The sequence below is a fragment of the Larus michahellis genome, chromosome 26 (genome assembly GCF_964199755.1).
Source record: "Larus michahellis chromosome 26, bLarMic1.1, whole genome shotgun sequence".
NCBI lineage: Eukaryota > Metazoa > Chordata > Aves > Charadriiformes > Laridae > Larus > Larus michahellis.
In genome coordinates this window covers 2723126-2747368 of record NC_133921.1, presented here as the reverse complement: position 1 = coordinate 2747368, position 24243 = coordinate 2723126, and the positions used below count along the sequence as shown (strand labels likewise).

Sequence of the window (24243 nt, the reverse complement as noted above, 5' to 3'; positions counted from 1 at the left end):
CGGAATTCCTTCCGTTAAAAAAAAATTCAACCTCAATGACCTTAAATTTGACGTATCTACTGGAAATCCGTGAGATTGGAACTCCAGGAGCTGGTTCAAAAATACCGGAGTCGCCCTTTATGTGATAAAAATTGGGGTTTTTGCCTGTTTTCAGTGAAAATGGGGAACGTAAATTCCTTCCAGCTGGAATTGGGAAAGTACTATAAGCTGTAAAATGGGCATAATATTCCCGCTGTACGGAGGAATTTGGGTTTAATTCACCTCAAACGCCACCGGCCCTTTAATGCTTTAAATTTCCATGGAATTTGGTGCTTTTTAAAGATTTGTGTTGCGAAAATCCACTCGTGCCTCTCGCAAAATGGAATTTAAAGAAATGCGGGTTTTTTTAAGGAATTCCCGAATGTGGGAATGCTCGGTTTTTGCGGGTTGGTTTTGAGGACGGCGGCGCTGGCTGGAATGCCGGGATTTCTGCTCAAATTCCATCTTGGTTTTTCAAACGTGCTCTTTAGCCCTTAAAATCACTCCGAAAAGCCCCGTGTTTGGGGCATATTTGGGGTTCGTTTTTTTGGGATATTGGTATTTTGGGGAACAATAAAAAAAAATCTCGACCCGGAGCGGTGGATTTTCTTTCCGCAGTGGGTCAAAAGGGTGTTGTAATTACGTCTCCGGCCCTAATTACGCTGATTGGGCTGGGGTGTATGTTGAGTATTGCCCTCGTTCCTTGGAGCTGCTCGTTAGGCATCGGCTCCGAAACGATTCCGAAGAGTTTTTCTTATTTTGAGGTATTAATTTCTCCTCTAACGCCGTGCCGGCTGCCTCAGAATTATGAGATTTATGGCGTCGACTGGAAGATTTGTCCCAAACGGTGAAAATAAAACGAAGAAACGCTACGGGAGAATGGCAAATTGTGTCTAATTCCGAGTTTCTCCGTTAAAAATAGACATTTATCATTGGTATGTTCGGAATTTGGGCTGTTTCCTTTTATGTTTCTCCTAGAAAAAAAAAAACCCCGCACCCGTAAGTGTTTATATTTCAAATATTTATTAGTACGGCCAAAATAAAATGCTTGTTTTCTTGTTTTTAGTTGCTGTTTTGGGGGTTTGTTTGCTTAGAAACGGGATTTCTGCAGGAATCCTTTCCTTAAATCCCAGGGAAATGCCGTCGGGAGAGGGACGCCGCGTTCCTGCGGCGCGTGGACACGGACATTTCCTCGATGCTCCCCAAATCCCGGGGGGGGAAATGAGAATTTCCAGCTTTTTCCCCCTCCGGAAGATGCTTTTGTCGTTGCCGGCTTTTGCCTTTTGGGTTGATAGAAATGGAAATCCCTCGATTTTGGTTCAGTCGAGTCTGTCGTCCCTCGGCGGCAGGAACCATTGGAATTAACGGTGATTATCGGAGGGGTTTTCCGAGGGTCCCGGGGATAATTTGGCCACAAAACCTTACAAAACAACCCATTTTGGGACTGAAAAACTCGCTTTTCCCAAGTTTTCCCGCTCACTTTCTTGCCCGGGGTGATAAATCCAGGCTGATAAATAAACTCTTGCTGCCGTGAAAGAGGGAATATTTGGGACTTCCTTCCCCACCTTTGCTTTTTTGATAGATTCTGCGCAAAATTTGGGTTTCCTCCCTCGAAAAAAACTTCAGGTTTTTTTCAAGCGTGGCTGATGTTTTTAGCAGAGCCATTGGATCGATGACCTCGGGAAGAGGAAACCTGAGGGAAATCGCAGGGAGAAAAGGAAACGGCGGAGAAAAAAAACCTCCAAACCCCAAAAGAAAACAGGGAATTGGGGTCGAGGTGTAACCGGAGCTCGCTCTGCGGTCGCCGCAACTGAAATAAAAGGGATTTATTTGATTTTATTTTTCTTTTCCGGAAGGGAGAAGTGTTTGCTCGACGGGAGGAAAACTTTCCGAAGGGACCGCGCGGCTTTTCCGCGGCTGCTGAAAATTGGATTTCTCGGCTCCCCTGTCGCAAGCCGTTTTTTAAGGCTTTTAAGTCATAATACACGTATTTTTAAAATTCTGTTTATTTTGGTTTAAGAGCGCGGGCAGGGTAAAACGCCCCGCAAGGCGACGGTGCGTGAGCGGAGCGTTGGTAGGACTCTCGGTAATTAATAAAACGCGATTCCGTACCCGTTTGGGGGTTCCACCCCTCCTTGGCGCCCCCTGCTCCCCCCAGACACCGCGACGCTGGGGACAAAGTGACATTTCCCTTGGGGGAAAAGCGACCAGCTTTGGACAACTCTGCCCTCGACTCGTTTCGCGGGAGAAACGCCGCGTGTCCGGCTGCTTTTGAGGCTTCTTTCTATGCGCTTCTAGAAACTTCTCGTCTGGAGGATGAGCCCTTTTCTCACCCACTTCTGAGCCGAAAAACCCCTTTTCCCCACTTTTTATGGAAGCAATTTGGGGCTGGAAGGTGGGTTTGGTGCCAGCTCCGGTGTTTTACCGGCTCTTCCTTTGGATCATCATCTTGGGGCCATGGGGGGTGTCCGGAGAGTTATCCCCAAACCTTCCTGCCCTAACCCAAAATATATTCTCATCGTTATCTCTAATTGCAAAGGGAAGCTTAAACCACCGAGGGCTAACGATTGGAGCGGCTTAAATATGATAAAACAAAGAATAATTAACAATTAAGGAGCAGGCTGCAGGTAACGCTCCGAAAGCAGCCGGCCCAACTGGGGCTACTGGTCAAACCGAAAGCGAAACCCGGCTCCAGGGGTGGTTTTTACCACCAAAACCCTAAATTTTGGGCACATCCGAGGAGGAAATTGCGCTTTCGGGACGAGGGAGGTTCTTTTTCTTTCCCGCGGGCGGGAAATAACTAAACCCTCTTCCTCTTTTTGGCTGCGCTGTCGTCTCTTCCGTGTTCAATAAGGGTTGGGTTTCTTTTCCTCGCCGGGATAATCTGGGAATTTGGGATAGGGGTTTGTTCCCTCTTAATTGCTTCTAAACTCTCCAAAGTGGGTTTTTTCTCCCTCTTTTTCGAGAGCTCAGGATGTAAAGTTCGGTGTTTCCCTTCCCGGCCAAAGGCTTTTCCTTCCATCGCGCCACCGTTCCCGGCGTTGCGAGCTAAAAATAGGCTGAGATGGAGCCTCGTCGGCGAATAAAATCGAGGCAGAAGCAAAACAGGGCTGTAAAAGATCTCCGGGCAGCAGAAACTTTCCTCGTTGCCTTTCCCTGGGGTTTTTCCGCTTTTTTGGCAGCGGCGTCCCGCAAAAAGCGCCGATTCCTGGCTGCCTTCCCCCCCCTCATCCGTCTCCGTCTGTCCTTAATTTCGGGGCCGGCGTCATTTTGAACGTCGGAGATGCAAATGTGGGAAGAGAATCGCGGCGGAGTTTGGCGGCTCGGGAAGAGGAGCGCGAGGTCTGGGAAAACACTGGGAAAAACTCCGGCGATGGCCGTTTTCAGATGAGTGAAAACGGCGCCAGGGTGTTTTATGCGCGTTTCATGGTGGCGGGAATCGACTTCCCGCCCCGACGGTAGCGTTACGAGTGTGACTTGGGCGCAAAATAACCTCCGTGAGTTCTTACGGCGACATTTATTTCTAATTTTTAAAGTCTTCAGGGCTTCTCTGGGCTTGCAGGTTTGCGGCTGGGCAGTGCTCCGCGCCTGAGGAGCGAAACCAACCCAGGCGTGTTGTTTTCTGGGTTAAAAAGGGGGAAAACGGGTCGTTTCGGGTCCCCGATCGGTGTTACTGTCATTTTTTGGTGGTGTTCTACCCCAACGATAAGGAAGATGCCACAAATCCGGCAGCAAAATGCATCCTTTCGGAAATCTGTTAGTCCTCTCTTTTGGTTGGCTTCGCCCACGTTTCATGGGCTGACATCACAACTTCCCAGCCCTGCTGTGATGATGTCACTCACCGGGCGTGACATCACCCTCGTTCTCCCCCTGAGAGCGTCGCCCGCAGCTCCTCCCTGGCGCCCTTTGCTTGGCCTCTGCTGATAAAAATCAGGAGGTTTCTTGCGTATCTTTAAGAAATATCATATATTTGGGGTGAGAATTCAGAGCGCCGCCCTGGGGAGGTGGCGGAGGGGTGGGCAACCACAATGGAGGGATGGGCAACCACGATGGAGGGATGAGTGTGGTGGAGGGACAGGCAACCATGGTGGAGGGTTGAGTGTGGTGGAGGGATGAGTGACCACGATGGAGGGATGGGCAACCACGATGGAGGGTTGACCATGGTGGAGGGATGGGCAACCATGATGGAGGGTTGACCATGGTGGAGGGACCACGATGGAGGGATGAGCATGATGGATGGACGGGCAACCACGATGGAGGGTTGAGTGTGGTGGTGAGATGAGTGACCACGATGGAGGGATGGGCAACCATGATGGAGGGTTGAGTGTCGTGGAGGGATGGGCAACCATGGTGGAGGGATGGGCAACCACGATGGAGGGTTGAGCGCGGTGGAGAGATGAGCATGGTGGACGGACGGGCAACCGCGATGGAGGGATGGGTAACCACGATGGAGGGATGAGCGTGGGACAGGCAACCGTGATGGAGGGTTGAGTGTAGTGGAGGGACGAGCGACCGTGATGGAGGAGTGGGCAACCACGATGGAGGGTTGAGCGGCCACGTTGGAGGGATGAGCATGATGGAGGGATGGGCAACCATGATGGAGAGTTGAGTGTGGTAGAGGGATGGGCAACCACGATGGAGGGTTGAGCGACCGTGTTGGAAGGATGAGCATGATGGAGGAATGGGCAACCATGATGGAGGGATGGGCAACCATGATGGAGGGTTGACTGCGGTGGAGGGACGAGTGACCATGATGGAGGGATGGGCAACCACGATGGAGGGATGAGCGTGGTGGAAGGACAAGCAGATCCCTCGGCCACTGGTCACGGGCTCATTTGGCCACACTTTTGGCTTCCCAGTTGTCTCACCCGTAGCCACCACTCAAGGAGCAGTGGTGATGGGTGGCCACCATCGGCTTGTCCAGCGCAGGGTGATATTGGTGGAGGGGCTGGTGTTCCTACTGCTGGCCGTGAACCTCGCGCCACGCTCCAGGCCGTCTGGGCCACCTTCCTCTGGCCTCAGTTGGCCAACATCGAGCTGGGGCGCTGCTTAGGCTGGTAGCCCCAGTTGGGATCAACCCAATCTTGACCTTGAGCTTGGCCAAAACCACCACAACGGGGCTTCAGGAGTGGCGGACGCTCCTCTGGGGGCTGCCCTCCGCTCCTGTCCCTTGCTGTCGGGGCATCCTCCCCCTGCTCCTCCTCCTCCTCCTCCTCCTCCTCCTCCTCCTCCTCCTCCTCCTCCTCCTCCTCCTCGCTTGGGGATGGGGAGGCGAAACGGAGCGCGGTGGTGGGGATGGAGGGAAGGAGGAGGAGAAGCTCCGGAGGGTAACGTGGTGTCTCTCCGCTCTTTGCAGTTGACATGGATGATGAAGACGGCCGGTGCCTGCTAGATGTAATTTGGTGAGTGAAGCCGGAGGGTTCCTCCTTTTCCGGGAAAGAGCGGAGGGACGGGAAGGGACTTCGGGCCACCCTGGATCCGTCACCGCGTCCCCGTGGATTCACCGCAGCTTCTCCGCTGGCCGGGCCGGCTCTTCCCAGAGCCAAAACCCATCCCGGAGGGTCTCCGAACTCCAAAATCCTTCCCCGCGTGGGCTTTTGCTTCCTCCCGTGCGGCTCGGAGCGCTCTGGGGCGGAATTTTACACCATTTTACACGAGGAAAACCGTCCTCCTCGCACCCGTAACGCCGATAAATCCCATCCCTCCCCGTTTTTGCCCAAAATCTCGCATTTTGGGGGGGTTTTGTGACCCGTCAGCGGGCTGGGGATGTTCCTTAGCCGGTGGCCCAAATGATGATTTTTTTTTTTCCACAGCCGAAGCAGGCTCCTTTTCCAGTAAAATCCCAATTAGGAAACGGCTGGTAATTGGGGTTTTGCGGAATTCAGAGGGGAAGGGGGGGAATAAGGTGGCGGAGAAGAATATCGACCTTCTCGGAGCGCCCCCGCCTTAATTTATATCCCTACTAAAACGCAACCGTGGGAATATCAACCGGTCCCCGCCCGATTGGAAGGGGGCGTCAACGCGTTAATTAGAACGGGACTAATTAACAGCCGGCCCTAAACGCTTCCCTCTCTTGTTTTGCAGCGACCCTCAGGCCTTGAACGATTTTTTACATGGATCCGAAAAGGTGAGCGACGGCTTCTTTTTATTCCCCAAAAACTTCCACCCAAACTTCCGGGAGGCGGTGGGGGGTGGGGGTGGTGGAGTGGGGTTTTTTGGGTGGGTTTTTTTTCCGGTTTTTCCAAAGACACACCCCCAGCCCCACCCCCAAATTTGGAATATTTTGAGTTTTTAAGGATTTTTTTTTTCACCTCCCCGGCCAAGCGCAACCGGGACAATTTCTGGGGGTTTTGGGGCGTTTTGAGCCGAAACGGGGACGGGGAGGGACCTCGGCCAAGGGGCTGCCCGTCACCGCTCTTTTTTTTTTTTTATATATATATATATATTTTCCCTTTTTTTTTTTTTTTTGCCATATTATATCTAAAGAAAGTAAATGAAAATCTTTTTAATTACAGATTGACAGTGATGATCTCCTGGACAACACAGGAGATGCAGCCAGTGCCTTTTTTGAAGGTGCTGGGGTAGGTATTTTATTTTTCATTTATAATCGGGGAATTCCAGCTTAGAAACCTTCCCTTTTTATTATTTTTTTGCCCTTTTTTTTTTTTTTTTTTTTTTTTTGCTTCTTTTTTTCCCGTGCGGATGGAAAAAATCCGCTTTTTAACCTTTGAGGCCGGAAAACGGGTTGGGGGGGGGGGGGGGGCGGGGGGGGAATTTGGGGAATTATTTGGCGAAAAGTTGAAAAAAAAAAAAAAAAGGTGGTGAGAAGGAAAAAAACCAACCCCTTTCCGTCCCGCCGCCCCCCTCCCTCTCCTTGGACCGGAGCGCGCCCTCCCCTCGCTGCCGCAGCGAAGGTGAAATATTGCCAAGTAGATTGTCAAAAAAATCCTCTTTTTTTTTTCTTTTTTTTTGGTTTTTCCCCCAAAAGCATGAGTTATTCTGCATGGGTAACGTTCAAGCATGAATTATATTATTTTTTTTTCGCCATTTCCAGTTGCGTTGTGGTAAGAATCTTCTTTTTTTTTTTTTTTTCATTTTTTTTTCATTTTTTTTCCCCTCCGTTGCGCTTTATTCTTTTTACCCAAACTTCGGGTAAAGCCACTGATGCTTTGAGATTTACTTCTTTTATAGTTTGGTGGTTGGTTTTTTTTTTTTTAAATTATTAGTTTATTTTTTAACTTCTTGTGTTTTACAGAAGCGCCGGGGCTGGGGGAGGGAGGGAGAATGTCCCAGGTTCGGCTGCACGTTGCTTTTTCCCTTTATTTCCCCAATTCTGTGCCCGGCGCAGCGTTGCCCTCGCTGTAGGGCAGTGGGGCGGCTCCTGCGAGAAAAGGGCTGGGTTTTCCTGGCATTTTTAGGCTTTTTTGTAGGAGAAAAAAAAAAAAAAAAAGGCTTCCGATCCCGACTTTTAGGAGTCAGACGTGCTCAGGATTCTTCCCTTCGGTGGCGCCCAGGGTGGCCCAAGGCACCGTTAATTGGCTCCGCCGCTCGTTTGGTGGCACCGCCTGCTCTCAAACGCCGCCGCGCCTTCGTTAAGGCGCCGCAACCCTCTCGCCGCTGGAGGAGCGGAGGCGTTGGGCCACCACATCTGGGCAGCGGCTAGCCAAAGCGGTGGAGGGGTTGAGTGGAAGCTCTTTTTCCCGTCCCCCCCAACCCCGCGCCGCACCGGAGCTCAATGTCGTCTTCTTTCTCCTCCCCCTTCCCTCCCAGCTGCACGTCCAGGAGTCCTCCGGCAACCACCTGAGCAGCGAGCAGAGCCAGCCCACCGCCAGCGTGGACCTGGACTTTTTAGAAGATGACATTTTGGGCTCCCCCGCCGGCGGCGGGCCCAACCTGCCCAACTCGGACCAACCCTGCGACATCCTCCAGCAGAGCCTGCAGGAGGCCAACATCACCGAGCAGACGTTGGAGGCCGAGGCCGAGCTGGACCTGGGCTCCTTCCAGCTTCCCACCCTCCAGCCGGTGGTGCAGACGGCGTCCGACGGCACCCCGCAGATCTTCTCCGGCGGGGCCGACCTCATCGGGCTGCAGCAACCCGCCGTCCTCACCCACCAGGCCTTGGTGCAGCAGCCGGTGGGAGCCGACGTGGTCAACAAGGCCATCAGCGTCCAGCCTTTCCTCCAGCAGGTCGGGCTGGGGAACGTCACCATCCAGCCCATCTCCAACCTGCAGGGTTTGCCCAACGGGAGCCCCGGCGGGACGCTGGGGATTGGGCCCATCCAGGTGGTGGGGCAACAAGTGATGGCCATCAACCAGTCGGCGCAGCAGATCATTGCCAAGCAGGTTCAGCCCTCCCAGGTGGCCACCATGCCCGTCGGCAGCTACATCACCCAGTCGGCGCCTGAGCAACAGCAGGTCACCCTGGCCTCCACGGGGGTCTCTCCGCAAAGTGCCGGTCTCGTCATCCAAAAGAACTTGCCCGCCGTGGCCACCACCACGCTCAACGGCAACTCCATGTTCGGCAGCGTGGCCGGCACTCAAGGCTCCCAACCCCTCACCGTCACCTCCAACTTGAGCAGCCCTTTGGTGCAGGCCCAGAACGTCATCATCCACCGCACGCCCACCCCCATCCAACCCAAACCCGCCGGCGTCCTCCAGCAGAAGCTCTACCAGATCACCCCCAAACCCTTCGCCTCCAACAACGCCACCCTCACCATCCAGAACGAAGCCGCCCTGCAGCAGCAGAAGGCCCAGCAGAACCTCACCTTCATGGCCGGCAAACCCGGGCAGAACGTGGTCCTCTCGGGCTTCCCCCAGGGCCTCCCGGCCAACGTCTTCAAGCAGCCGCCGCCGCAGCAGCAGGCCCTCAGCAAGCCCATGAGCGTCCACTTGCTCAACCAGGGCAGCAGCATCGTCATCCCCGCTCAGCACGTCCCCCAGGCCATGCTGCAGGGCCAAAACCAGTTCCTCCTCCCCGGGCAACTGGCCGGCGCCTCCGCCGTCCAGATACCCCAACAGCTCTCGGCCTTGCAGGCCAACATGGGAGGGCAGATCTTGACCACCTCCCACCCCGCTGGCCAAGCCCATATCATAACTAGCCAAGGGCCGGGCGGACAGTTGATAACCAACCAAGCTTTGCCGGCCCAGATCCTCACCAACCAGAACATCGCCGGCCAGTTGAACCTGGGCCAGGTCCTCACCTCGCAGAACGCCCACGGCACCGCTCACATCCTCTCGGCTCCCATCCAGCTCCAACCCGGCCAAGTGGGGCAACCGGCTCTTTTCCAGATGCCCGTTTCGCTAGCCGGCAGCTTGACCACCCAGAGCCAACCTTCCGTGGCCGCTTCGTTAGGCCAAACGGGCCAAACGGTCATCCAGGGGGTGACGTTGCCTAACCAGGTGGCCATGCTCAACGCCACCGAGAACCTGGGCCAGGCCGTCAGCATCCAGGCCTCCGCCGCCACCAGTAGCCAAAGCCCCGGCCTCGTCCAGCCCCAGCCCGCCTCGGGGGCCAACCTGCTGCCCAGTACGGACCAGTCCTCCATCCTCACCGTCCAAACCGCCTCCCAGCCCCCGGCTCCGCTCCAGCTCAACGTCCCGCCCCCGCCCTCCTCCCAGCAGCCCGTCGCTTCCCAGCCCAGTCCCAGTTTGGCTTCCAGCCCGGAAAAGATCATCCTGGGGCAAGCGGCCGCCGCCGGAGCCGTCATCAACCAGGACTCCATGCAGATGTTCCTCCAGCAGGTAAGTAGAGCCCCGGTGGCTGGTGGCCCCTGTCTTTGCAGCCCGTCGGGTGTTTGGAGGCCGGTGGGCTACCAAGAGCCGCTTTTGGGCTCGCTCTACACCCCGTATCCGCTGGAATCGCTCCTGCGGAGCCGTAATTCCTTCTTTTCCCCGCCGCGGGGCGATTCCTTGTAGACATTTAAACTCCAAGTTGCCCGGAGCAACGAGCCGATGGCGCGCGATCGGGTGCCACCACCTTGGGTTTGGAAGAAGCTGGTGGCGGGTCCAGCTGGGCCACCAAAGCCACCACCGCGGCCACCTCCTCGGCGACGGCTTGGGTTGGACCTTGTCTTTTCCCACTCGGGGTTTTTCCACCTTCATTAGGGCTGGAAAATTAATCGGGCGGCTGTAGGGTGTCCGCGTCGGGGGCCGGGTGGCGCGAGGAGGGGGAGGCGGGGGCTGCGGGCGACTCTTCCGCTCCGAATTAGGGCGGAAAAGGGTTTGGTGACGTTTTCGGATGCCGGCTTGGAAGTGCGGCGGGTTTCCTTCCTTCCGAAATTCCTATTCGTGGAGGCGGATACTGGTCCGTCAGCCAAAAAGTCCCGGAATTAGCAGGGAAAGGTGAGAAAAGCCACCTGGAAGTGGGGAAAAGCCATCCTGGAAATAGGGAAAACCCGTCCTGGAAATGGGTAAAAGCCTCCTGGAAATGGGGAAAACCCTTCCTGGAAATGGGGAAAACCCTGGAAATAGGGAAAACCCTTCCTGGAAATAGGGAAAGGCTCCTGGAAATGGGGAAAACCCTCCTGGAAATGGGGAAAACCCTGGAAATGGGGAAGACCCTTCCTGGAAATGGGGAAGACCCTTCCTGGAAATGGAGAAAGGCTCCTGGAAATAGGGAAAACCTTCCTGGAAACAGGGAAAACCCTCCTGGAAATGGGGAAAACCCTGGAAATAGGGAAAACCCTTCCTGGAAATGGGGAAAACCCTCCTGGAAGTGGGCAAAAGCCTCCTGGAAATGGGGAAGACCCTTCCTGGAAATGGAGAAAGGCTCCTGGAAATAGGGAAAAGCTTCCTGGAAAGGGGGAAGATCCTTCTGGAAATGGGGAAAAGCCTCCTGGAAATGGGGAAAGGCTCCTGGAAATAGGGAAGAGCTTCCTGGAAATGGGGAAGATCCTTCTGGAAATGGGGAAAACCCTTCCTGGAAATGGGGAAAGGCTCCTGGAAATAGGGGAAAGCTTACTGGAAACAGGGAAAACTCTCTTGGAAATGGGGAAAACTTCCTGGAAATGAGAAAACCCTCCTGGCACTAGGGAAAAGCCTTCCTGGAATTCGGGAACCCCCCTCCGGCCCTCGGGGGAAGGCAACGCGCCCCAGCTCCGTCGTTTTTTCTCTCCATTTCCCATTTCTCGCGGGTTTTGGTGCCGGGGAGGGTGTTAAATCCGCGTCGAAACGGTGCTTTTCCACCAGATTGTCCCTCGATCCGCCTTTGCGCTAATTAGTACCGCGGTTTCGTTAGCGGGATGAGGGGGGGGCCCGGTGCAAAGTCCTTTTCCCACCTCCAGAGAGAGCTCTTGGCCCGTCCCCGTCTCTCCCAACGGTGGAAAACGGGGTTTTCATGGGGAAAAAAACCCGATCCGCCGGCGGAAAAACCCCGCTCCGGAGCGGCCTGGGCGGCCGTCGCACCATCTGCCGGGCTGGATTTTCATCCCGCTTTTAATTCCAGTGGATTTTCAGCCCTTTACGCCCCAAAAACCACAACCCCCCCCACCGCCCCTTCCTCCATCCGTCCCTCCCAGCTCCGAGCTCCGGCTGCTCCCGCTCGCTTCCCGCTCACTAACCCCCGGAGCTGCTGCCTCCTCTTCCTCCTCCTCCTCTTCCTCCCCCTCCTCCTCTTCCTCTTCCTCGCCCTTCGCACTCGCTACTTCGTTTGCGTCCCCCCCCCCCGCCCCCCCAAATTCTTTATATTTCCCTAATTCCGATAATCGAGGGATGTGGAGAGCGCAGCTCCCCGGGTGAAGCTCTCCCCGGCTGTTTAATTAACGGGGGACGCTTCGTTAGGGCCATCCTCATTAAGCCCCCCCCCCGAGGCCGATGGCCACTGACCCCCTGCCCGAGGGACGGGGGGGGGGGGGGGGGGGGGGGGGGGGGGGGAGCGGAACCGGCAGGGGGTGTCCCAGCACCGCTCCAGGCAGCGTTTTTTCGGGAAGAAAACTAGAAAACGCTTCTTCCCCCGGCTCCCGTGGGCTCGCCGTCCCTCTGCCTGTGGCTACCCGGCCTCGGCTGAGGTGGCCACGGCCCGGAGCCGCTTTTGGAAGCCCCGTTCCCCCCCTCCCCGCAGTCTTACCTTCTTCCCCCCCCCTCCAAAAAAAAATGCTTTTAAAAGCGACCCTGGGGACAGGAGCTGCCGGAAGGAGGGTCCTGGGGAGCAGCGGATGGTTTTGGGGGGGGGGGGAGGGGGGGCGCTTCGTTAGCGGAGGAGCTCCCCGAGGGCTGGATGAAGCCGCTGATCGATAAATAATCAATTAATCGATGAATCGGTAGTAATTAACCCCCCCTTCCTTCCTGAGCTCGGACTAACCTTCTTCCTCTTTCCTTCTCTGTTGCAGTTACCCGCGGGGCAGCAGAAGCTCCCTGGAGCCTCCCCGTCCCCTTCGCTGCCCCCCCCCGCCCCGGGGGACGCCCCGCAGCTCCCGGCCGCCCACCTCTCCCAAATCCAGTCCCCGCACCCTTCCCGCCCCCCTTCCCAACCCCAGCCCCTCTCCCGACCCCCTTCCCGGCCCCATTCCCGACCCCCTTCCCAGCCCCAGACCCTCTCCCGACCCCCTTCCGAACCCCTCTCCCGCTCCTGCACCCCCCAGGCCCCCCCCGGGCCCGGTTTGTACGTCGTCCCCAACCAGTTGGCTTCCTCCCCTCTCGGGGGGGGGCAGCACCCCCTGCGCCCCCCCTCCCAGCCCCAAACGCCTTTCCAACAGGCCGAAGCCGCCCCCCCCTCCCAGCTTCAGGTCCAGCTCCCGGCTCCGGCGGAGGTCCAGCATTCCCAGTCCCCCCATTTCCAGCTCCAGTTTGGCCCCCCTCAAGGGCAGATCAAACCCCCCACCCCCACCCACGCCCTCCACCTGACAGGGGAGCCCCCCCGCGGCTTCCCCCTCGCCCCCAACCAGTTCCCGACCCCCCCGGCCCTCCCCAGCCCCGCTCCTCAGCAGAAGCAAATACTGGACAGGTTCCAGCAGGTAAAATTTTAAGGACCGTTAAGGGTTTTCACCGGGGGGGGCGGAGGAGGGGGGGACAACAAAAAAGAAAGAGGGGGGGTTTGCATGGGAAAACACAGCCCTCCCCGGCCCCCGACCTCCCGACGTGGGGATTAAAGTCCAAACGGGAAGCGAAATGCAGCTGGTGTGTCGTGTCCCCCCCCCCCGGCAACGATGGGGGGGGTTGTGGTGCCGCTCCCTCCCCGCAGCCCCCTTGGGTTTTTTTCCCGCGGGGGGGGGGCACGGTTTAGAGTCCGTTTTTGCCGCCTGTTTCGTACTTTAAAGTATGGTGTTGCCGGTGGGGTGGAGCGGGGGGGTCGCGTCTCCCACCGGCGCCGTTTCTATCTCGGTTTGGAAATAATAAGATCAGAAAGCGTTTGCGGCGACAGGAATAAAAACGTGGCCCCCCCACACTGTGACATGTGTCCCCCCCCATCCCAGGACCCATCCTGCCCGGGGAAGGGGTGGGATCCTGCCGGAATCGCTCGTTAACAGAACGGGGGGGGGGGGGAGGGGGGGGGACCAGCTAACATTAATTTCTAAAATTAATCTGTAATTACTTCTTTTCACTTCGGGGGGGGGGGGGGGGCGACGACCAACTAAAATTAATTTCTAAAATTAATCTGTAATTATTTCTTTTCTGTTCACTTTGGGGGGGGGGGATGTGAAAAAGGCGCTGGGTTTATTTCGCTGCGTCTTAATTCGAAGCAAACTCCCACGAAAGACACAATTTGCCTTTTTTCCTGAGCGTGGGGGCCCTTTCCCGGGGTTCGGAGGTGGGGGGTGGACGGGGGGGTGGATGGGGGCGCTCGGCGGGCTCCTATTTTCCGGGCCCCGCGTCCCTTTCCCGGTGCTGGGGGGGTTGGGACAGGCTGGAAGCGGTGGAGCGAGCGCTTCCTTCCCCCCTCCCCGACCGGCGCCGCTCGCGGGTGAAAAACTGACGCTTTTAGGGCCCGTTTTCACCTTTTGGGTTATTTCTCTTTCTCCTGCAGGTGCCGCAGGGGATCATCCTGCAGCCCAAGCAGCAGCCGCCCCCCCCCAGCAGCCAGGCCTCCCCCGCCCTCGCCCCCTTCGGCAGCACGGCCCCCCCCGGCCTGCTCAGCGGGCAGGCGACGGCGGCGACGGCGGCGACGGTGACGGCCGCCCCCGGACACGCGCCTGCCGCCATCCCGCCCTCCACCGCAGGTTGGTGCCCACCGAGCCCCGGCAGGGGATCCCGGACCGCGGGGATCCAGGGACACGGGGATCCCGGGGATGCAGGGATCGGGGACACGGGGATCCCGGACCGCAGGGATCGGGGACACAGGGATCCTGGGTATGCAGGGATCGGGGACACGGGGATCCCGGACCACAGGGATCGGGGACACGGGGATCCCGGGGATGCAGGGATCGGGGACAGAGGGATCCCAGACCGCAGGGATTGGGGACACGGGGATCCCGGGGATGCAGGGATCGGGGACACGGGGATCCCAGACCGCGGGGATCGGGGACACGGGGATCCCGGGGATGCAGGGATCGGGGACACGGGGATCCCGGACCGCAGGGATCGGGGATCCCGGACCACAGGGATCGGGGACATAGGGATCCCGGACCACAGGGATGGGGGACACTGGGATCCCGGGGATGCAGGGATCGGGGACACGGGGATCCCAGACCGCAGGGATTGGGGATCCTGGGGATGCAGGGATCGGGGACACAGGGATCCTGGGGATGCAGGGATCGGGGACACGGGGATCCCGGACCGCAGGGATCGGGGATCCTGGGGATGCAGGGATTGGGGACACAGGGATCCTGGACCGCAGGGATCGGGGACACGGGGATCCCGGGGATGCAGGGATCGGGGACACGGGGATCCCGGACCACAGGGATCGGGGACACGGGGATCCCGGGGATGCAGGGATCGGGGACAGAGGGATCCCAGACCGCAGGGATTGGGGACACGGGGATCCCGGGGATGCAGGGATCGGGGACACGGGGATCCCGGACCGCAGGGATCGGGAATCCTGGGGATGCAGGGATCGGGGACACAGGGATCCCGGGGATGCAGGGATCGGGGATCCTGGGGATGCAGGGATCGGGGACACAGGGATCCTGGACCGCAGGGATCGGGGACACAGGGATCCCGGGGATGCAGGGATCGGGGACAGAGGGATCCCAGACCACAGGGATCGGGGACACGGGGATCCCGGGGATGCAGGGATCGGGGACACGGGGATCCTGGACCGCAGGGATCGGGGATCCCAGGGATGCAGGGATCGGGGACACGGGGATCCCGGACTGCAGGGATCGGGGATCCCGGGGATGCAGGGATCGGGGACACGGGGATCCCGGACTGCAGGGATCGGGGATCCTGGGGATGCAGGGATCGGGGACATAGGGATCCCGGACCACAGGGATTGGGGACACTGGGATCCCGGGGATGCAGGGATCGGGGACACGGGGATCCCGGACCGCAGGGATCGGGAATCCTGGGGATGCAGGGATCGGGGACACAGGGATCCCGGGGATGCAGGGATCGGGGATCCTGGGGATGCAGGGATCGGGGACACAGGGATCCTGGACCGCAGGGATCGGGGACACGGGGATCCCGGGGATGCAGGGATCGGGGACAGAGGGATCCCAGACCACAGGGATCGGGGACACGGGGATCCCGGGGATGCAGGGATCGGGGACACGGGGATCCTGGACCGCAGGGATCGGGGATCGGGGACACGGGGATCCCGGACCGCAGGGATCGGGGATCCCGGGGATGCAGGGATCGGGGACACGGGGATCCCGGACCGCAGGGATCGGGGATCCCGGGGATCCCGAACCAACGGGGATTGGATACATGGGGATCCTGGACCGCGGGGATTGGGGACATGGGGATCCCAAACCAACAGGGATTGGATACGTGGGGATCCCGGACCGTGGGGATCGGGAACACGGGGATCCCAAACCAACGGGGATTGGATACATGCGGATCCCGGACCGCGGGGATTGGGAACACGGGGATCCTGAACCGTGGGGATCGGGGACATGGGGATCCCAGACCATCGGGATTGGGTACACGGAGATCCCAGACCATGGGGATCGGGTACATGGGGATCCTGATCTGTGGGGATCGGGGACATGGGGATCCCGGACCGCGGGGATCGGGAACACGAGGATCCCAGACTGCAGGGATCAGGTACATGGGGATCCCAAACTCATGGGGATCGGGTATATGGGGATCCTGGACCGCGGGGATCAGGGACACGGGGATCGAGGACACGGGGATCCTGGGGACATGGGGATCCCAGACCGCAGGGATCCTGGACCATGGGGATCGGGTACAGAGGGATCCCGAACCGCGGGGATTGGGTACATGGGGATCCCGAACCCACAGGGATCCCAAACCCATGGGGATCAGGTACACGGGGATCCCTGAACCCATGGGGATCGGGTACACAGGGATCCCGAACCGCGGGGATTGGGTACACAGGGATCCCGAACTGTGGGGATCAGGTAAACGGGGATCAAAACCTACGGGAATCTGGTCCGTGGGTGTCCCAAACCCACAGGGATCTGGTCCATGGGGATCCCAAACTACGGGGATCCCGAACCGCAGGGATCTGGTCCACAGGGATCCCAAACCGTGGGAATTGGGTACACGGGGATCCCAAACCGCACGGATCTGGTCCATGGGGATCCCAAATGGTGGGGATCAGGTACACGGGTGTCCCAAACCGCGGGGATCCCAAACCCGCGGGGATCTGGCACACGGGGATCCTGAAGCACAGGGATCAGGTACATGGGCACCCCAAACCCCCGGGGGTCTGGTACACGGGTGTCCCAAACCACAGGGATCCCAAACCGCAGGGAACGGGGACATGGGGATCCTGAACCCACAGGGATCCCAAACTGCGGGGATCTGGAACACGGGTGTCCCAAACCAGGAAGATCTGGTACATGTGGATCCCAAACCATGGGGATGCCGGGCCACGGGTGTCCCAAACCACGGGGACTTCAGCACACGGGGATCCCAGTACGCAGGGATCCCAAACCATGGGGATCCCGGCACATGGGCATCCCAAACCACGAGGTCCCGGCACACCGGGATCCCAAACCACGAGGATCCCAAACCACGGGGATCCTGGCACATGGGGATCCCAAACCACAGGGATCCCAGCACACAGGGCTCCCAAACCACAAGGATCCTAAACCACAAGGATCCCAGCACACAGGGCTCCCAAACCACAGGGCTCCCAAACCACGAGGATCCCAAACCACGAGGATCCCAAACCACGAGGATCCCAAACCACAGGGATCCTGGCACACGGGGATCCCAGCACACGGGGATCCCAAACCACGAGGATCCCGGCACACAGGCATCCTAAACCACGAGGATCCCAAACCACGAGGATCCCAAACCACAGGGATCCTGGCACACGGGGATCCCGGCACACGGGGATCCCAAACCACAAGGATCCTGGTGCACTCGTTTTTTCCGGCTAAAGCCCGTCCCTCGGGCTGAGAAGTGCTGGGGGAACCCAGGGAGTCGTTATTCCTCATTTAGCCTCCAATTTCAGGATAAATCCCGTCGGTTTTGGCATTTTCCAGGTATTACCGCCCCCGTTCCCGCCGAGACAAAAACCTTCTCCGGTGTCTCCACACCGATTCCCGCCGGGAAAGGGGCCGCAGCCCCGGGGAAGGCGGGAACGCCGCTCGCCATACAGCAGCCCGTTCAGGTGAGGAAGGCATTTCCCCACCCCCCCCGCCCCCAGTTTCCCATTTTATTCCAAAATTTTCCACCTTGGGAGGAAAAAAAACTGTCCACGTTCCGCTTTTTTTTATCCAAAAGGAAGAATTAATGTCCAAAAGGGGTTTTTTTTCCACATTTTTAAAGTGCTGCAAAACTAAAGCTGGTAGAAAACGACCCATTCCCACCAAAATTAATGATTTGGGGGGGGGGGGGCGCTTCTTCCACCTCTTTCGGAGAATCGATCCCTCAGCGATGATTTAACGGGATTCCGTGGGGATTTCGGGAAGTAAAAACCGGAACAATTTCAATTTTATGCAAAAAAACCTTCAAATTGGGCGACGAGGAAGCCGCCCCCGTGCTCTTTCCGCCCTCAACCGCCGTTGTCTTGGCCGGCTTTTTCGGGGCGATTCATGGTTATTTGATAAAATCGCTCGGGAATACTAAATAATGCCGGTTTTGTGATTTTTTTTGGGGCGGGGGGGTTTTGTTTTTCCCGCAGACGAAGCCGGGTGTGATCAGTTCCGTCCTGGGCAAGGGGCCGCTGCAGATCCAGGTGGTGGGGAAGGGGCTGCCGCAGCTCGTGCCCTCGCTCCCGGGCCAAGGCCAGCAGCTGGTGAGTTCGTCCCCGTCCCCGGGAGGGGGGGGAAAAAGCCGGGGGGGAACATGCCTTTTTTTTTTTTTCCCCCCTCCTCCCGGAGCTTTTCCAGGTTTTTGGGGCGTATTTTTTCCCGGCGGAGGAAGCGTCTCGTGGGGACGGCGCGAGGGCCAGAGGCCGTCGGGTTCGGCCGGTGAAGGAAACGAGATTCCCCCGCCTCCTTCGTTGGCGCGCGGGAACTCGAAATACACCGAAATTTAAACGTTAATTGGGAGATTTGTGTGGAAAAGTGAAAAATACGGGGGATTCTGGTGTGTATCGGTCAATTTATAGATGGTGGCGAACTAGACGGGGATTTCGAATACGCCTTTGTCCGGGCAGAGCTCTTCCTCCGGGGTGACAGCCCGTGGCTGTCCCCGCTTTCTCCTTTTCCCCCCCAATTCTAAACCAGTTTGATCCATTTGCCTCCTGCCCTGGGCCTCCCCGCTTCCCCACCCCCAAAAGAGGAGGAATCACCCCCAAAAGAGGAGGAATCCCCCCAAAAGGGGAAGAATCCCCCCCAAAAGAGGAGGAATCCCCCCCAAAAGAGGAGGAATCCCCCCAAAAGGGGAAGAATCGCCCCCAAAAGAGGAGGAATCCCCCCCAAAAGAGGAGGAATCCCCCCAAAAGGGGAAGAATCGCCCCCAAAAGAGGAGGAATCCCACCCAAAAGAGGAGGAATCCCCCCAAAAGGGGAGGAATCCCCCCAAAGGGGGAGGAATCGCCCCCAAAAGGGGAGGAATCGCCCCCAAAAGAGGAGGAATCCCCCCCAAAAGAGGAGGAATCCCCCCAAAAGGGGAAGAATCGCCCCCAAAAGAGGAGGAATCACCCCAAAAGAGGAGGAATCACCCCCCGAAAGAGGAGGAATCGCCCCCAAAAGAGGAGGAATCCCCCCAAAAGGGGAAGAATCGCCCCCAAAAGAGGAGGAATCCCCCCCAAAAGAGGAGGAATCCCCCCCAAAAGAGGAAGAATCCCACCCAAAAGATGAGGAATCCCCCCCCGAAAGAGGAATCGCCCCAAAAAAGGAGGAGTTGCACCCAAAAGAGGAGGAATGCCCCCAAAAGAGGAGGAATCCCCCCAAAGGGGGAAGAATCGCCCCCAAAAGAGGAGGAATCGCCCCAAAAGAGGAGGAGTTGCACCCAAAAGAGGAGGAATGCCCCCAGAAGGGGAGGAATCATCCCAAAAGAGGAGGAATCACCCCCCGAAAGAGGAGGAATCGCCCCCAAAAGAGGAGGAATCCCCCCAAAAGGGGAAGAATTGCCCCCAAAAGAGGAGGAATCCCCCCCAAAAGAGGAGGAATGCCCCCAAAAGAGGAGAAATCGCCCCCAAAAGAGGAGGAATCCCCCCCTGAAAGAGCAGTTGCACCCAAAAGGGGAGGAATCCCACCCAAAAGAGGAGGACTCCCCCCAAAAGAGGAGGAATACCCCTGAAAAGAGAAGGAATCCCCCCCCAAAAGCAGGCATCCCCCCCCCAAAAAGAGGAGGAATCCCCCTGAAAAGAGGGGGGATCCCCCCGGCGCGGGCCGGCCTCCCCCCTCACCCCCCCTCTCCTCTCCTCTCCCCCCAGTACGACGGCAAACTGGGGCTGAAGAAGGCCCCCCAGCTCCAGCCCAGCAAGGAAGCCTGGTGAGTCCCGCGCCGAAATCCCAACCCCCCCCCTGCCCCCCCGGCTCCCGTTTCCCGCTGGAAACGGGCAGGTTTTATTTTCCTTGATGTTTTTCCCGGCGTTTTTCCTCTTTCCGTGCAGTTTCCTGGAGCAGCTGCACAAGCAGCAGGGCGCCGTGCTGCACCCCGACTACAAAACCGCCTTCCGCTCCTTCGACGACGCCCTGCAGCGCCTCCTGCCCTACCACGTCTACCAGGGCGTGCTCCCCTCCGCCCAGGACTACCGCAAGGGTGAGTCCTCCCGCCCCGCCGGCGCCTTTTCAACCAAAAAAAGTGGCTTTTTAGCGCTTTAAAAAAAAAAAAAAAAAACAAAAAAAAAAACCCATCAGCCCCGAGACAACGTATTGTCGGAGGTTTTCTGCCGGGATGGGCCGAAGTCCCGTCGAAGCTTTGAGAAATGCTTAAAACGAACCTTAGCGGGTTCCTAACGATCCCAACGCTTAAAAATGACCCCCCAAGAGGGGCTCCCCCCGCCCCGGCTGACAAAATTCCTAATAAAGAGCCGGAAACTCTTCTCTTCTCCCTCCTCTTCCTCGCAGTGGATGAAGAGTTCGAGGCGGTGTCCACCCAGCTCCTCAAGCGCACCCAAGCGATGCTCAACAAATACCGGCTGCTGCTCTTGGAGGAGTCGCGGGTGAGTCGCGGGGGCTGCAATCCCGGTTCCGTCTCCGAGGGTCCGTCCTGGGGTCAGTGGAGATGGGGATGTTTTTCTCTCCCTGCCCTCGGCTGGGGGTTGGGGTAGGATGGGATGGGATGGGATGAGTTGGGTTGGGTTGGGATGGGATGGGATGGGATGGGATGGGATGGGATGGGATGGGTTGGGATGGGATGGGTTGGGTTGGGATGGGATGGGTTGAGTTGGGATGGATTGGGATGGGATGGGTTGGGTTGGGATGGGATGAGTTGGGAGGGGTTGAGTTGGGATGGGATGGATTGGGATGGGATGGGTTGGGTTGGGTTGGGTTGGGATGGGATGGGTTGGGTTGGGAGGGGTTGAGTTGGGACGGGATGGGTTGGGAGGGGTTGAGTTGGGATGGGATGGGTTGGGTTGGGATGGGATGGGGTTGAGTTGGGATGGGTTGAGTTGGGTTGGGATGAGTTGGGAGGAATTGGTATGGGTTGGGATGGGATGGGATGGGATGAGTTGGGATGGGATGGGGTTGAGTTGGGATGGGATGGGTTGAGTTGGGATGAGTTGGGTTGAGTTGGGTCCAGTTGAGTTGAGTCAGGTCAAGTTGGGTTGAGTTGAGTTGGGTCAGGTCGAGTTGGGTCATGTTCAGTTGGGTCAGGTTGAGTTGGGTTGGGTCAGGTTGGGTCGAGTTGAGTTGGGTTGAGTCAAGTTGGGTCACATTGAGTTGGGTTGAGTCAAGTTGGGTCACGTTGAGTTGGGTTGAGTCAAGTTGGGTCACGTTGAGTTGCGTTGGGTTGAGTCGAGTTGGGTCATGTTCAGTTGAGTTGGGTTGGGTTGAGTTGAGTTGGGTCATGTTCAGTTGGGTCATGTTCAGTTGGGTCACATTGAGATGGGTCGGGTCGAGTTGGGTCGGGTTGGGTCGAGTTGGGTCGAGTTGGGTTGGGTTGGGTCAAGTTAGGTTGGGTTGGGTCAAGTTGGGTCGAGTTGGGTTGGGTTGAGTTGGAAATCTTCAGTCTTCCTTGTGTTTAGCCATCTCCAATCCTCGTTGAGTTGCTCGTTAGGGACGGGGAGGGGAGAAATCCCATGGGGACGTGTAACGGCAGCTGCTCTTCCTCCTCATCCCCCCTCCCCCTCCTCCTCCTCCTCCTCCGCAGCGAGTCAGCCCCTCCGCGGAGATGGTGATGATCGACCGCATGTTCATCCAGGAGGAGAAGACCATGTTGGCGCTCGACAAGCAGCTGGCCAAGGAGAAACCAGGTGGGAGACCAGTTATCGCTATTTTTTATCTCCCTTTTTGCACCCGCGTCCTGGGGGTTTTTGGAGGGTTTTAGAGCTCTCCGTACCCTGCCCTGCCCTGGGCGGCTCCTTCCGGCGGGGATTTTGCCGGGGGCGGGGGGGGGGAAACCCCGTTGAAAATCGGAGCGAAGGTTGACGTTGGGGAGCTCGGGGGCCCAAAATCTTGGATTTCTGGCGAAAGGCGGGCGGGGTTTGGCCTTGGTGGGGGCGGGGGGGGGGGGCAGGGAAAGGGGGGCGTTTTCCCAGGGGGGCAGGTAATAAAGGGAGAAATTCCCTCCAAACGGGCAACTTTGAAAAATAGCTATTTTGAGCTGAGGTGGTTACGATGATGGTAACGAGAAGACGAGGAGGAAGAAACGGGAGTGAAATTGGGCAAAAGAAGGAGGGTTTGGGCGCTCACGCTGCCGTCTTTCCCTTCCAGACGAGTACGTCTCCTCTTCCTCCCGCTCGCAGAACCTCTCCTCCTCTTCCTCCTCCGCCTCCTCCTCCTCCTCCTCGGCGGCCCCGGCCGTCCCGCCGGCCCCCGAGAGCCTGAAGTCGCCCCCGGTTCCTCCGCTTCCCCCCCTCCACCCCACCAAGCTGGTGATCAAGCACAGCGGGGGGTCCCCCTCGGTCACCTGGGCCAAGGCGGCGGCGGCGGCGACGACGACGACGGCGGCGGCGGCGCCCCCCGTCCCCGAGGGGGACGAGGACGCTCTGCCCTCCCGCAGCAAACCCCCCATCAAGACCTACGAGGCCCGGAGCCGCATCGGCCTCAAGCTGAAGATCAAACAGGAGGCGGGGCTGAGCAAGGTGGTCCACAACACGGCGCTGGATCCCGTCCACCACCCCCCGCCGCCCCCCGTCTCCCGCCTCCCCAAGGCCTCCGACCCCCACGCCGCCGCCGCCACCATGAACGGCACCGTCGACCACGTCCCCCCCGAGAAGAAACCCCCCGTCACCTACTGCCGCCTCCCCCTGAGGAAAACCTACCGGGAGAACGTGGAGGCCTCGACGGCGGGGGAGAAAAACGCCCCAGCCAAGGGAAACCCCCCCCCCAAGTGCGACAGACCCCCCAACGCCAAGGGGGAGGAGGGGGCGCGGGGCGGCGCGGCCGCCCCCAAGGGCCAGGAGGAGCCTCCGGCGCCCGGCGCCGAGAAGAACCGACCGGAGGAAGGTTCCAAACTCCTCTTCTTCGCCGCCAAAGCCGAGGAAGACTCCGCCGGCGGGTTGATGAAGGAGCTGGCGGAGGCGGAGGATGAGTTTTACGGGGGGGTGATCAAACCCGACCCCCCCGACGTAAGCTCGGGGCCGGAACTGACTTGGGGGGTTGTACCTTTGCCCCCCGCCAAACGTCGGCGCTCGGAATCTTCGGAGGCCATGGACAACGCCAGCTTCTCCAGCGACAGCCCCCAGGACGACTCCCTCACCGAGCACCTCCAGAGCGCCATCGACAGCATCCTCAACCTCCAGCAACCCCCGGGGGGCCCCCCGGCCTCCCCCGGCAACCCCCGCCCCCCCCCCCACCTTCCTCTTCATCATCTTCTTCTTCTTCCTCCCCTTTCCCTCCTCCTCCTCCTCCTCCCCCCCCCCCCCCACGGAACCCTGCCGACCCAACCACAACGGCGGCCTCGGCGCCAGGACGTTGAACAGATAACGCCGACGCCGCGCTCGCCAGAGACCCTGCGCGTGCGTGTGCGTGTCCCCCCCCCCTCCCCTCCACCCCCCCCCCCCCACACCGCGGTATCGAAAAATCGGGGGGGGAGGGGGAGGGGGGGTTTTATTCCCCCCCCCCCCGCCCCCCACTTCTCTTCCTTTTCCCCAAAGAGGTCGATTCCGGAGAGGTTTTGGGGTGAAAAAAGCGGCGAACGGTGAGGACGGATTTGACGCGCGTGCCCCCCCCTTCCCCCCCCGCCCCCGACACACACCCTGAATGGGGGGGGGGGGGGGGGGCTGTCCCCAAATTGTGTGTGTGGGGGGGGTGTCCCCAAATTGGGGGGGGTGGTCCCTGAACCACGAAGGAGGGAAAGTCCCCGAGTTGTGCGGGGGGGGGTGTGTCCCCAAATCCGGGGGGGGGGCAGTCCCCAAACCCCCGGGGGGGGTCCCCAAATTGGGGGGGGGCTGTCCCCAAACCCCCGGGGGCGGTCCCCAAATTGGGGGGGGGGGGAAACAGTCCCTGAACCCCCGGGGGGGGGTTGTCCCTCAACTGGGGGGGGGGGGGGCGGGGTGTCCCCAAATTGTTGGCGGGGGGGGTGTCCCCAAACCCCGCGGGGGGGGTGGGGGGGGGGGAGGGCCCCCCCCCCAGGCTGTTCTCATCCCTGTGAGTTCCGA

At 58.9% G+C, this 24243-nt stretch overlaps 1 protein-coding gene across 1 annotated transcript in view; it reads left to right on the top strand.

Annotated features, from left to right (window-relative positions):
• Positions 1-23688, top strand: part of BICRA (BRD4 interacting chromatin remodeling complex associated protein) — a 28983-nt gene extending 5295 nt beyond the window's left edge. Inside the window, 14 exon segments of the mRNA XM_074567311.1 lie at positions 5375-5420; positions 6103-6145; positions 6534-6599; positions 7789-9759; positions 13979-14171; positions 17568-17695; positions 18209-18322; positions 19909-19967; positions 20089-20237; positions 20546-20640; positions 21792-21894; positions 22355-23442; positions 23445-23489; positions 23492-23688. Of these exon segments, the coding sequence (XP_074423412.1) occupies positions 5375-5420; positions 6103-6145; positions 6534-6599; positions 7789-9759; positions 13979-14171; positions 17568-17695; positions 18209-18322; positions 19909-19967; positions 20089-20237; positions 20546-20640; positions 21792-21894; positions 22355-23442; positions 23445-23489; positions 23492-23569 (4178 nt within the window). The 3' untranslated portion in view covers positions 23570-23688.
• Positions 23689-24243: the final 555 nt, after the last annotated feature.